At 39.1% G+C, this 13,402-nt stretch overlaps 1 protein-coding gene across 4 annotated transcripts in view; it reads left to right on the top strand.

Annotated features, from left to right (window-relative positions):
• KCNQ5 (potassium voltage-gated channel subfamily Q member 5) overlaps positions 1-13,402 on the top strand; it is a 519,245-nt gene that overhangs the window by 457,022 nt on the left and 48,821 nt on the right. For all 4 annotated transcript variants that reach the window (XM_041761784.1, XM_041761768.1, XM_041761774.1 and 1 more), the window contains one exon: positions 2,732-2,952. In XM_041761784.1, the coding sequence (XP_041617718.1) occupies positions 2,732-2,952 (221 nt within the window). The remainder of the gene's footprint in view (positions 1-2,731; positions 2,953-13,402) is intronic.

Raw genomic sequence — 13,402 nt, 5'->3', positions numbered from 1 at the left:
TCTAACCAAGATGCTCTGTTGATTTCCAAAGGGGAAAAGAAGTAGAAAAACTAATAAAAGTGAACTTTTTGTAAGAACAGGTCTTTGCTTTGGAGAACAAAATTTTGCCTGGTTAAAAAGTTCTGGGTTAAGATCTTATTCTTAACTTTCATACAATTCTGTCAAAAGAGAAAGTGAAAGTATTACGCCTTTTTCCCCCCAATTTCATATGTAATATGTTGGATTCACTTTAAAATGATTTTGGCAATTCTTTTAATATTAGACATTGGCAAATATTTATGCAGTTAAGAAGGACCAAAAGGGAAATGGTACCTAGAACTCATTTGTATCAATTTTAAATGCTTTAAATAGTACTAAGATTCAGAGAATAATATTATTTCCATCCCATTAATTATTAAAGATAATATCAAAATGTTTCATAGAGGCAACTTTTTGAAATATTTTCATAGGAGTAATTGTTTTTAAATATTTTGTTATTGTAAATAAGCCATGAAGGTTTTAACACTGATACTTATTTCAGATTTTTTTACTTTTTCGGTTATTGAAATTTTTAAAAGGGAAAAACAATTTAAATTTAAATTTCATATTAAATGGTTTTATGATGATGTTTCATCAGTTTTCTCTTCATTTAGTTGGTATAAGAAAGAGATATATCTTTAAAGTTTGAGAAAATAATTTGATATGAACTAAACTCAATCTTCTGTAGTAATTAACATCAATGAGTTCCAGAAAAGGTAATCAATGAGATCAAGTATAGTGAGAACACTTGTAGTGCTAGCTATGTAAACTTAAGCCATTAATCTAAATGAAGGTGCAGAGTTGAGCATATGTTCCTGAACCCGATCATCATAAATTTAAATGATGGAACCGATGTGCTGAAACTGAAGGGAGGTGTGAAATTTTTACTATTTAAATAAAACAAAGCTTGAGAAGAGTAGACAATTTGGGCCCTATCCCTTTGAGGATTTGTTTAAATAATTTGAAGGTTTGGAATGACATGAAGAACCTAGCTTCAGCATAAAAAGATACAGTTTTCTATGTTATCGTTGCTGTTCTTTGATGTGATCTACCATTTAATCATGCATTTGTCAAGTATGGAGAAAACCTTTGACTGACGGGATTGTTTTAAAGAACTCTTGAACCCACCTGACCCCATTACAAAACTGCCCAGCCTGTTCTTTGCATGTGCCTTCAGCTAGTCATGCTGGACTTAGCTATGTCTGCATTTCAGAGGAGAGCTGTCAGTTGCATGGTCAACTTGTTTATTGTTACCAGGACTTTTTGATCACCATAGCTCATTATTTTATTTGTTTTCATGTAAACACATAAAATGTGGTGTCTTTTTTAGAATATCTTTTGTTAAGTAACTAGGCATGGAAAAATAAATGTTACTGTTTCTTGTTAGCTACAAAACACATAACCACTAAACACATTTGCTGTTGGCATGCTGCAGCTGGGGACAGTGGACATTGCGGTAAGTGGAAAGAACAGGGGCTCCACTTGGTCTCAGATAATCCGTGTCCATGAGAACACTGCTTCCATCAAGCCCCACACAGGCTACAGCATGACTGCAGGTCTCAGTATCTCAGAGGAGCTGCTCCAAGTTACTGCCCTCAGACCCTTCACCCTTTATTTCTTCAGACCTTGACCTTGAAGAGTCCTGGGCCTCTCATTAGCTACCAGTGTCATTTTCTGATGAAACAAGAACACAAACAAAATGAAGACACAACAGTTCTTGCAGTTCACTTGATTCCCACAAAAATCCCTTAGCAATGTTGCTATTTTCATCTGTGTATTAGAGATGAGGACTCCAAACCCCAACTTTCTTTGATTCCAACCTGCCCTTCCCACTACATCACACCACACCTTTTGATTAGGAAAGCATGGAGATGCACTTTGGGTTTTGTTGTTGTTGTTAATGTTTCCTTTATCAACCCACAGCATTTCAGTCCTCACTGGCATCTGAGAACTGAATGTCTGAACAAATATAATTTACCAGTAGCTGCCACAGCAAATCAATAACCTGTTTAATAGCAGGAAATTGTGTTAGTGAACATAACATCTCATTCCGTTAATCAGTCATCACATTCATTATATGTTGGAGCTGTTCTACATTGTGTGGTTTTTGTCTCACAAGAATGAATGCAAGCATAAAAGAAATGGGTGTTAAATGTTGTATGTTTAATATTATGTATGCACTACTACCAACTGCTATGAGAATGCATGAATTTATGGATATCATAATCTTGCCTGGAATATGAAATGCATGCAGAATGGAGATATATGTGTATATGTAACTGTCATTCCTGTAGAAATGCTTAGAAAAGTACAAAGAGATATGCTCCCAAAGAAAAAATTACTTTTTTTAAGTCTCAAAAGTTTTAAATTGAGGTTAAAACTAAAGTCTATTTATAAAGTATAACACCGAACCAGGTCTTGCTTATTTGCAGTGTAATTGTGTACAAACTACCATACCGGTTGTCGATCCTTTCTGTGCTGAATCCAGGGAGGGTGTGCCTACCTGTACAGTGAGACTGGGTTCAAATGAATGCAAACAGAGAGATTAAATAAAGCTTGTATTTTCAATAAGTGAAGAATATATTGCTATGCTCGTACTCGCTGAAAACATTTTGTCTATTGAAATATAATAAATAGTTTCATCAAAGTATTTGCCCAAGTGGAGTGGAAGAAATTGCTTGAAATGGAATAATCATGCCTCTGTTGTCCACAGTCAGAAGCTAAGTTTTAAGGAACGGGTACGCATGGCTAGCCCGAGGGGCCAGAGTATTAAGAGCAGACAAGCTTCAGTAGGTGACAGGAGGTCCCCAAGCACCGACATCACAGCCGAGGGCAGCCCCACCAAAGTGCAGAAGAGCTGGAGCTTCAATGACCGAACCCGCTTCCGGCCCTCGCTGCGCCTCAAAAGTTCTCAACCCAAACCAGTGATAGACGGTAAGCCCTGTTTTTCCATAACTATGTTTAATTGGATAGGCTATCGTGAACAAGATTATGAAGTAATTAATTCTCCATGGTACCACTTGAAGATAGAAGAAAACAACCCCAAGGAAAGAATTGTTTGTTTGTTTTATTGAAAATTTATTCATTGCCTTGGGCAAATGTACAGAACATAAGTTTGCTTTTGGGAGCAACTTTGGCAGCTAAATCTACATTTCAAAAAAATCAAACAAAATGTTGTTACTTCTTCAGTCTTATCTACAACACAGTATTATTTCTCAGATAAAGTCCATATCAAGATCAACGTGACTGTCCTTCTTATGTGTAGGTTATGTCTGACCAGCAAAGGTCCATGGCCCAAAGATGACCAGGTGCTCTGTGAATGTCTTGAGACACACTAAGAAGGGTAACAATACCTTTCTGGACAACATTGAAGGTGCTATTCCCTTTTCTACTTTGCTCTATTCACCAGTAAATCTGAGACCACTACTTATCTTCCTTAGAGGGCTTCCTGTTGAAAGTTCTTATCTAATGATAAGTAGAATTCAAGTTCTTCTCCCAAGAGAAGCTAACCTATTTATCATACAATGTGTCGGAAGTTTACTTGCCAACACATTTTATTGAGTGCCATGTAATTTTCATGTTTATAAAACAGTTCTTTTTCATTTAAGATTAGCTTGGTTTTCCTTTTAAGTATGCCCCCCTGGGATCTTTTATACTGGGCAAAGAACCAAAGTCAAATAGCATCTTCCATTAATACATAAAAACTGCAAAGGGGATCAGTCCTTCTGTTCTCATTCCCTAGTATAACCTGTATTTTCCCAGGCTCTGAAAGCCTGAGGGATAAAATTAACAACCAGGGGTCATAATCTCAGTGATCTCAGGCTCCCTGCAGTGAAATCCCTGGAACCTCAGCCCACGGGTTCCTTCCAGCTCATTCAGAGATCCCCAGGGATATTACTCCCACTCTCGAGCTACATGAGCCCCCTCTTTACACCTCTTCATTCTCCACAACTTCATGATGCCTTGCTCTCCAAGTAGATGCCTAGCTGCTGACCCAATGCAGCCCCTCCTGGTGGAGCTTGCAGCTCCAATCTTGGCTGCAGGACATGCTGATCCTGCCAGGCTTCCCTCCACCTGTCACTCTGCTAAGGTAGGAAGTGCCCTCTCCACCAGCACTGGACACTCCCCCACAAGACTCTTAGTGTCCTGAGTCACTGGAGGCACAGATTTCCAGTGTCCTTTGGTTTCCACACTCTCCTCCCTAGGAATTTGGCTGAAAGCCCATGAACAGCTGAGTCAAGAGTTACCCGTTACAGGGCTTTATGTTGCACTCAAAATAGACTTTCTGAATATAAATGGATGCATCATTTCTGGAAGGCAATTTGGCAACATATATCAAAAGCCTGTTCATATGTCTAAGCTTGGATACATCCTACCCACCAATTCCATTTCTAGGATATAATCGGTATAATGAAATAATATCAAACATTAGAAATGATGCTATAAATCAAAAGTTATTGACATGGAAAGATGATCATAAAAAAAGATTATTCCCTTTTGCTCTATGTGTGTGTGTGTGTGTGTGTGTGTGTGTGTGTGTATAAATTCATGTACTTACAGGAAAAAATCTGGAAAGATTTACAATAATGTATGAACAATTACCTCAATAATAAGATCATAGTTATATTTTCTTTCTTCATCTTGTTCACTGTATTTCCTACTGTTTCTAGAATGAACATGTAAAGCTTTTGCAAAAGAAAACAAATGATGATTTTCTATTAAAAAACTGGGCTGCCTTTTCACAATACCCTCTCTCCTTTCCTGACTCTAGGGGCCTTGATCTAACACCTCTCTCCTTAGGCTTATCCCCCCCTACACACCCTTCTGCCAAGAGGTGGAAGGAGCACCTTGTCTTAGTTCCGGGGACCAGTTCTTGTTGAGTGTAGATGTGGATTGTCTGACAAAGTTTAACGTACTGCAAATAGAGCTGTATTCGGCTCTAGGGTTGCCATAACAAAGTAGCACAGCTGGGATAGCTTAAACAACAGAAATCTATTTTCTCATGGTTCTGGAGGCTGGAAGTCCGAGAATCTCCTTGGCTTCTAGATGGCCACCTTCTCCCTGTGTCTTCACTTCATCTTCCCTCAATTCACATTTGTGCCCAGCTTTCTTCTTCTTATAAAGACACCAGTGATATTGCATGACAGCATACCCTAATGAGCTCATTTTAACTCAATTGTATCTTTAAAGACCCTATCTCCAAATAGAGTCACATTCTGAGGTACTAGGAGTGAGGGCTTCAACATCTGAATTTTGGAGGGACACAATTCAGCCCATAGCAGAACTCCTGCTCACCCGAATCATAGCATCCCTGGACAAGCCGGGGTGAGCCCATATCTCCAAACCCAACCTTGGATTCATACTGTGCTAGAAATGCATACATGACCCACAGTGGGGCCATACTCTTCCAAATGGGGGCTTCAAAAAATATTTGACTTTGAGCTATGAGGTCCTTATGGTTGGCTGAGCACATCTAAGTAAAAAAAGGATCTGGATTCTGAATATGGAAAATGAATTCTACTTGTATGTTTGGCCAGAGGGAAAGCATTTTTCAAAGACTCCTAGCGTCAGCGCTATCCATCACAGTATTTCAGTTACTGCAAAGATGTCTCAGAGCTCAGACAGATACAAACAGAAGTCCTATTCTTTAACAAATAACAAATTGGAAAGGTCTCCTGCCATCCATTCTCTACATCATTTCATACAGGTATAGTTCTTTTTGGTTAAAAAGGAATTGCTTTTCCCAGTTGATGCCCATCTCAACTGGTTCTGAGTTACCCAGATGACAGAGGGCCTGATTGCTGTTCTGTGGAAGTAGCTTTGTTGGCTGCCCACCTGCAGAAGATCATGACTCCTAACTCCTCATTTTATCCAATAGTTCAGAATCTTTCCCACTGATTTAACTCAACCTTGGGACTTGGGGAAATGGAAGATTCTTTTTATAGAAAAAAACAACTGAAGTAGCTATCAAATAAATGTAGACTTCAATTATACATTTTTATTTATACTGCCTCTTTGGTTTTAAGTATATCTAAAAACCACTTGCTACCCATAGAAAATAATATATAATACCACAGCCAACTTCCAATTATTCCAGATCTATTTCCTCATTCACTTCTGGGGCTCTTTTCTTCTACTTCTCTCTTTCCTATACATATTTTAGGCATTTCGCTCTTCATAAACAGCTCAGGAAGAGTGGATAAATAATAGAAAGAATAATGAGAAGTCCAATTGGCCTTTAAGTTAATAACTAAGTTACATTTGAAAAATAATGGACTTGTAACTAAACGATACTATCGTAAAAAAAACAAAGGAAGTTTAGGGTTAATTCATAAGTTTTAATAATTCCTGCCAAATGTGATGCCCTTTACTACATATGGTATTGTTTTTATAATTTAATGACTCTTATAAAAGTTATTAAATATTGCATGTTGGGCTTTTTTGCTTTAGTTTTTATGAAATTTACATAATTACTTAAGAAGGGTATAATTGTCTTCCAATATTGCACACTCATGTATACCAGAGAAGTGGAAAGTAATAGGCAGATGATGAAGCCAGAAATTAACAAATGGCAAAAGGAAGAAAGTAAACTTTAATGGACTGGTGTGGTATAGCCATAGCAAATTTCTTTTTTTTTTTTTCAAGATTTTATTTATTTATTCATGAAAGACAGAGGCAGAGACATAGACAGAGGGTGAAGCGGGATCCCACAAGAAGCCCGATGCAGAACTCAATCCCAGGACCCTGAGATCATGTCCTGAACCAAAGGCAGACGCTCAACCGCTGAGCCACCCAGGCATCCCCATAGCAAATTTGTTTTGACCAATATGATATTTAAAGTATTTATAGTTTATAAATCCAATAATAAGAAATAGAAATTTTCCATTGGCCAACCAATAGTATTTGAGCCTCTTTGTGTAATTTTTAAAAGTAAGTAGGATATGACAGTTTTAGATTCCACATATAACTGCAATCATGCAGTTTTTTCTTTCTGTGTCTGGCTTATTTCACTTAGCGTAATGTCCTCCAGGTTCATTCATTTTGTTACAAATGGCAGGATGTCGTTCTTTTTTAAGGATGAATAATATTCCATTATATAATTATACCACAATTTCATTTCACTCCGTATATATATGTCAAGTCATCGTATTGTACACTTTAAATATATGCAATTTTTATTTATTATTTCTTTTATATTTTATTTGTTTATTTGGGAGAGAGAGCAAGAACACAAGCAGGAGGAGGGGCAGAGGGAATAAGGAGAAGGGCCCGATTCCAAGACCTGGAATCCCAGGATCTTGGGATCATGACTGAGCCAAAGGAAGATGCCTGACTAACTGAGCCACCCAGGCACCCTGCAATTTTTAAAGTAAAATTTTTTAAAATTAGGTAAGTTAGAAATAATATTTTTATCTCAACATATAAGATAACACTAAAAGTAACATTTATTGGATCCTTCTCTGTGGCAGGCAATGTTCTCAATGCTTTAGTTCTCTTATTTCATTACATTTTTCCAGTACCCCTATGAAGTAAGTTCATTATTATCCCCATTTTATGGATGAGGAAACTGAGACTTAATGCTGAATAACTTGCCCAAAACTAACGGATATAAGTCAGGGCACCACAGTACACACCCAGGCAACCTAATTTCACAGCCTTATCTTTAGACGCACTCACAGAGGTGCCCCCAAATATCATATCAATCCCCCTTAGGCCTCTTTCATTTCTTCATTTCTTCTTTTTCCCTGCCCCCCTGCCCCCCACGCACTTTCACTCTTCCATCTTCAGTTGGTTAGATCCCATTCTTGTAGAAAACATTTGCCTTTGTCACTGTCCCATCCTGCCTTTCTCCTAATCCCCACTGCCAAACCTCTGAACTATAACATCTTCAAAGACTGCCAGAGGTGGAAGATTAGGCAAATTGAGGAAATGGCCTTTAGATGACCCTCTCTGTTTTGATCATGTATCTGGGAAGAGCCTCAGGATAATAACCATGCTGATGTGTGTCTGTTTACCCAGGGAGGGAGGCAAATGGTGAGGTCATCTGAGGCCGGTTTCAAGATGCAAAATTGAATGTCAGGAGATGGACAGCTCTCAACAACAGAAAAGCAAATAGAGAGAATAGAAAGTGCCAACTGCAAGGAATACCAAGCAGCCAACATCCATAAGAATGAAACTAATGTAGAGACAGGAGAAAGTCCAGATTTCTGGTGACGAGTCTGCAGTCAAGGAGAGCTATACTTGCTAGGACCTGCTGTACTTGGGAATGCCTTTCAGAATGGGACTGGGAGAATACAATAATCTTGACAGAGAGGTGCCCCCACGTGCTTTGTATAAGCTGAATGTTTTAACATGTTTGACATTGCTTCTGCTTCAGGGGAACATATTGATTCTGCTGGACAATCCTCAGGGCTCATGCTAGCTGTTATGGGAGGCACATTCTCACCAGATGTTTTTGAGAAAGACTGGTACGACCCAGGATATACAGGAGATATATGGAGTTCATCTGAGCAGAGGCTGGATGGGCTGAAGATGTGGAATAATTTGCAATGATGGCATGGGGGTGGAGGTGGGTGTACCTTGTGGCCAATTCTTTGTTCCAGGCACTGCTGGTATCTCTTCTTTCCACTTCTCTTACACATTCTCTTACACATTCTCATACTGTAACTGCCAGTATACCAGTTAGGATGCATTTGGCTGCAGGACACAAAAGAAACAGACTCAGATACCTTCAACAGTAAGTTTATCTTACCATCTAAAAAGAAATTCAGAGGTAGGACAACTCCTGGCAACAAACATTGGGATCCTGACTTGACTTCTCTATGCTTCTCTTGGGTCTTCTTTTGACTCTGCCTATCTCTGTGCCTACCTCCTCCTCAGTGGCAGCAACTCCAGGCATCTTATGTAGACACAACACTTTGAGAGGCAGAGAAGGGACCATCTTATGTTGGTATCTCTTGTTACAGTGAGGAAAACTATCCATTCAAATCTTAGTGGAAGTAGGTCTTATGCCTGAAATGAACCTTGGTAAGGAGAATGAGCATTGGCAGTCAGTAGTCAGGATCCAGCACCTGGATCTGGGGCCAGACTCCTCTGAAGCCCTTGGACCAAGCAGAAGAAAGGGAGATTGTAACTGGATAGATTTGAGGATTTATGTTGGGGAACTGGCTATTGGGAAAGCAACCTCTAGCAGTAACTGACACAGCCAAGAAATCATGTCTACTTTGTAAGGGTGAAAAGGAAGAATGCCCTTAAGATGTTTTCTCTCAAACATTCTGTCTACATGTCATTTCTGTTCTCACAAGTATCTATGCTTTTTAAACATATAAGCCAGATTTAGAAATCTTTTTTTTTTTTCTCTCCTTTCTTTTATCACATAATTTCCATGAGGCTGTGAGCACAGACTGGCCTAACTCCTTAAATTTCAAAAGAAGCACAAAATGGGTAAAGGAAAATCTAGGGGAAAAAATCAATGAATTCCCATTTAGATCACTTAAAGCCTCCCCACACACAATCAACCAGTACATTTCCTATCACCACTTCCACCAGGGGAAACGAGGAGCAGTTGCCTTCCTCACCACCTCCTCAAGTGGCTTCCTTGGAGACTCCTCTTCCCTTTCAGGCTCATAATAACCAATGGGGTCTCACCTAAAGATAGCAAAAGAGTAGAAATGCAAAGCATGAGGTGATAGAAGCCTCAACTCCTCTTAAAGTGAGTAAGCCCATCGATCCCCTTCCTCTCTCCTTTAACTCCTATTTTCCAGATCCCAGGCCCACCAGCGTCCTAAAACCTGCTTGAAATTATCAATATAAGATCAACAAGAGGGGTGCCTGAGTGGCTCAGGGTTCAGTGACTGCCTTTGGCTCAGGTTGTGATCCCAGGGTCTTGGGATGGAGACCTGCCTCGGGCTCTCTGCAGGGAACCTGCTTCTCCCTCTGCCTATGTCTCTGCCTTTCTCTGTGTGTCCCTCATGAATAAATAAATAAAATATTTTTAAAAATTGACAAAAATACTGACAAAAAGGAAGCATTTTAGTACAGTGGTTTTGACAGTATACTGAGCTAACATAACAGACTTCTGCAACAATGGGATTTTTTTTCCAAGCAGTAGAAATCATAGGCTATCAAGCTTTTATATTTGACTAATTCATGCATATGGACCTTTCATCTTCTCCATATCCTCTTTTACACTTATTTTCCAATGGCATCTTCTTCCCTCATATTTTTCTCAGTCTCCTAGTTGACATTTTCAGTATTTCCACAAAATGCCAACCATTGCATTGCACTTAACATTTTTCCTGATTTTCCATATTGAGGGCCTAGCTTCAGCCAGACTTTGATTATAACTTTTCACAAAATATGATGTTTCCTGGCACTTTCTGAAATTACCTGATAATGACTTGCCTTGTGTTGACAGAAACAATTATTGTCAAAAGGGGATTCTATTAGGGCTTCCACTTAACCAGTTTGTTCACATCCCTGACATGGTATTCCTGACTGAGAAGCGTGCCCACTTCTGCAAGCTCTGTCTGTAACAAAACCTGAGGGGTTTCTTTCACAGTAGAACATAGTTCACTGTATGCCCAACTTAATCGTTAGCATCCTTCTATGTAGAAGCCGAGGGTATTCGGTAGGATTCTGAAACACACTTTCAGTCCTTCTTCACTAAGGAGTTGGTGAAGGGGTGCCTGGGTGGCTTGGTGGTTGAGTATCTGCCTTTGGCTCAGGTCATGATCCGGGGGTCCTGGGATCGAGTCCCACATCAGAGTCCTCGCAGGGAGCCTGCTTCTCCTTCTGCCTATGTCTCTGCCTCTCTCTCTCTCTCTCTCTCTCTCTCTGTGTGTGTGTGTCTCTCGTGAATAAGTAAATAAAATCTTTTTAAAATTTTTAAAAAGAAGTTGGTGAAAACCGCTACCTGGAGAAATTTTCTCAATTCTGGCCCATAGGTTTTCTTTTCCTTTTGTTGTCCTAGTTCGTTATCCATTCAGTCCATTATTCTTCATTCAAAGACACATCCTAGTCTTCTCCTGTTTGTCCTATATTGTTCCTGTTCCCCTAAGATCTGCTTATTTATTCCAATGCTTCTATTACTATGAGGGAGAGCAGTGGAGAGCAGGGGGAGACCTCTCAATCTCTGGTTATAGACTCTCAGTGACTAAATCCAGGCATATCGGGATTCCTGGGTGGCGCAGCGGTTTAGCGCCTGCCTTTGGCCCAGGGCGCGATCCTGGAGACCCGGAATCGAATCCCACGTCGGGCTCCCGGTACATGGAGCCTGCCTCTCCCTCTGCCTATGTCTCTGCCTCTCTCTCTCTCTCTCTCTCTCTCTCTCTCTCTCTCTGTGTGTGTGTGTGTGTGTGTGTGAGACTATCATAAATAAATAATTTAAAAATTTGAAAAATAATAAAAAATAGTAATAATAAATCCAGGCATATCTCAGAGACATTACAGATTGGATTCCAGACCACCCAACAAAGCAAATATCACAATAAAGAGAGTCAAAGGAAATTTTTCGTTTTCCAGTGCATATAAAAGTTACATTTACACACTATACTGCAATCTATTAAGTGTTCAAAAGTATTATGTCTTTAAAAAACAGTATACATATCTCAATTAAAAAAACTTTATTGCTAAAAAATGTGAACCATCATCTTATCTTTCAGTGAATTATAATCATTCTGGCAGAGGATCTTGCTCGATGTTGATGGCTGCTGACTGCTCAGGGTGATGGTTACTGACAGTGAAGGAGGGGGCTCTGGCAAATACTTAAATAAGACAGCAATGAAGTTTACTGCATCAATTGACTCTTCCTTTCACAAATTATTTTTGTAGCGTGAAATACTGTTTGATAGCATTTTACCCACAGCAAAACTTTTTTCAAAATTTCAGTCAAAAAAAAAATTTCAGTCAATCCTCTCAAACTCTGCTGCTAGTTTTATTAACTATGTTTGTTTGTGCCATGTTCTAAATCCTTTGTTGTCATTTCCACAATCTTCACGGCATCTCCACCAGGAGTAGATTCCTTCTCAAGAAACCACTCTCTTTGTTCATCCATAAGAAGCAGTTCCTCTTCTGTTCAAGTTTGAATAGCAATTGGATCACATCTTTAGGCTCCACTTCGAATTCTAGTTGTCTTGTTATTTCCACCACTCTTCCACTACTTCCTCCATGGAAGTCTTGAACCTTCAACTAGTAAAAAAAAAAAAAAAATTCTGCAAAGCACAATAAAGCAAGTGTTCCTATATTTATCATATTTCTGGTAAGAGTTGCTTTTTCCAATACTTTTTGTGAGATGCCTGTTCCTAGTTTTTAATTACTAGAAATGGAACTGGAGTTCCCCCTGGCTTTCTGTTCTAATCCAAGTACTCTTTGTATTATAGAACAGAATTTCCATCCAGATTTCTCTAGGTTCTGCCCCAATGTTTGTTGTCACCCTATAATGATTGGAAAATCATATTTAGTTCCTATTGGCGAAGAAAATATCTTCCTGCTTAAGTTATAAGCTATGAATGAATCCCAACTTCTTCCTTCCAGCAGATACTAAGCTGCCAAATGACCTATGAGTAAAACCTTAAATCATTTTTTTTTTACTTCCACAGATCCAGGTCTTACAGAGAAACCCAGGGTAGTATACCAGAGCTCTGAATTTTGTTTCACCAACACATCAAAGTGTGCACATGTGTACATTGGTGCTTTAAAGTGAATTGGAATGCTGTATTGGTTATCTATTAATACATAACAATTTGCCCCCATACATGGCAGTTAAAAACAAGAGACACATAATCTCACAGTTTCCATGGTCAAGAATCCAGCAGCAGCTTGGATGGATCATTCTGGCTCAGTCTCTCATGGGGTTGCAGTCAAGCTTTTGCTGGCCACAAAAGTCATCTTAAAGCTCAACTGGGAAAGAATCTGTTTCCAGGCTCAGTTGAGCATTTGCTGGTAGACCTCCTTTCCTTGCCATATCAGCCATTATGTAGGCTGTCCAAATGTCCTTGTGACATGCATCTGGCTTTTCCCAAAGCTAGTAATCCAACAGAGAGTCCATGCTTAAGAGAGGGAGAGAATAAAATAAATAAATAAATAAATAAATAAATAAATAAATAAATAAATAAATAAAATTAAAAAAAGACGGAGAGAGTATCCAAGACAGAAGCTGCAATCTTTTATAACCTAACCTCAGAAGTGACATACCATCACTTCTTCCATATACTAATGGTCATACAGACTAACCCTGGTACAGTGTGGAAGGGGACTACACCAGGGGAGGGAGAAGTCATTGGCAATTCTATTAGAGGTCAGCTCCCATAAATGTCTTTAAATTGGATATATCTTTCAAGTCACAGAACCCACCACTCCCTCTTGTCTTTCTAGGAATTCCAAC

This window comes from Vulpes lagopus, chromosome 1 (genome assembly GCF_018345385.1).
Source record: "Vulpes lagopus strain Blue_001 chromosome 1, ASM1834538v1, whole genome shotgun sequence".
In the NCBI taxonomy this organism is placed as follows: domain Eukaryota; kingdom Metazoa; phylum Chordata; class Mammalia; order Carnivora; family Canidae; genus Vulpes; species Vulpes lagopus.
Note: the sequence above shows the minus strand (reverse complement) of the source record. Positions and strands in the feature narration are given on the sequence as shown.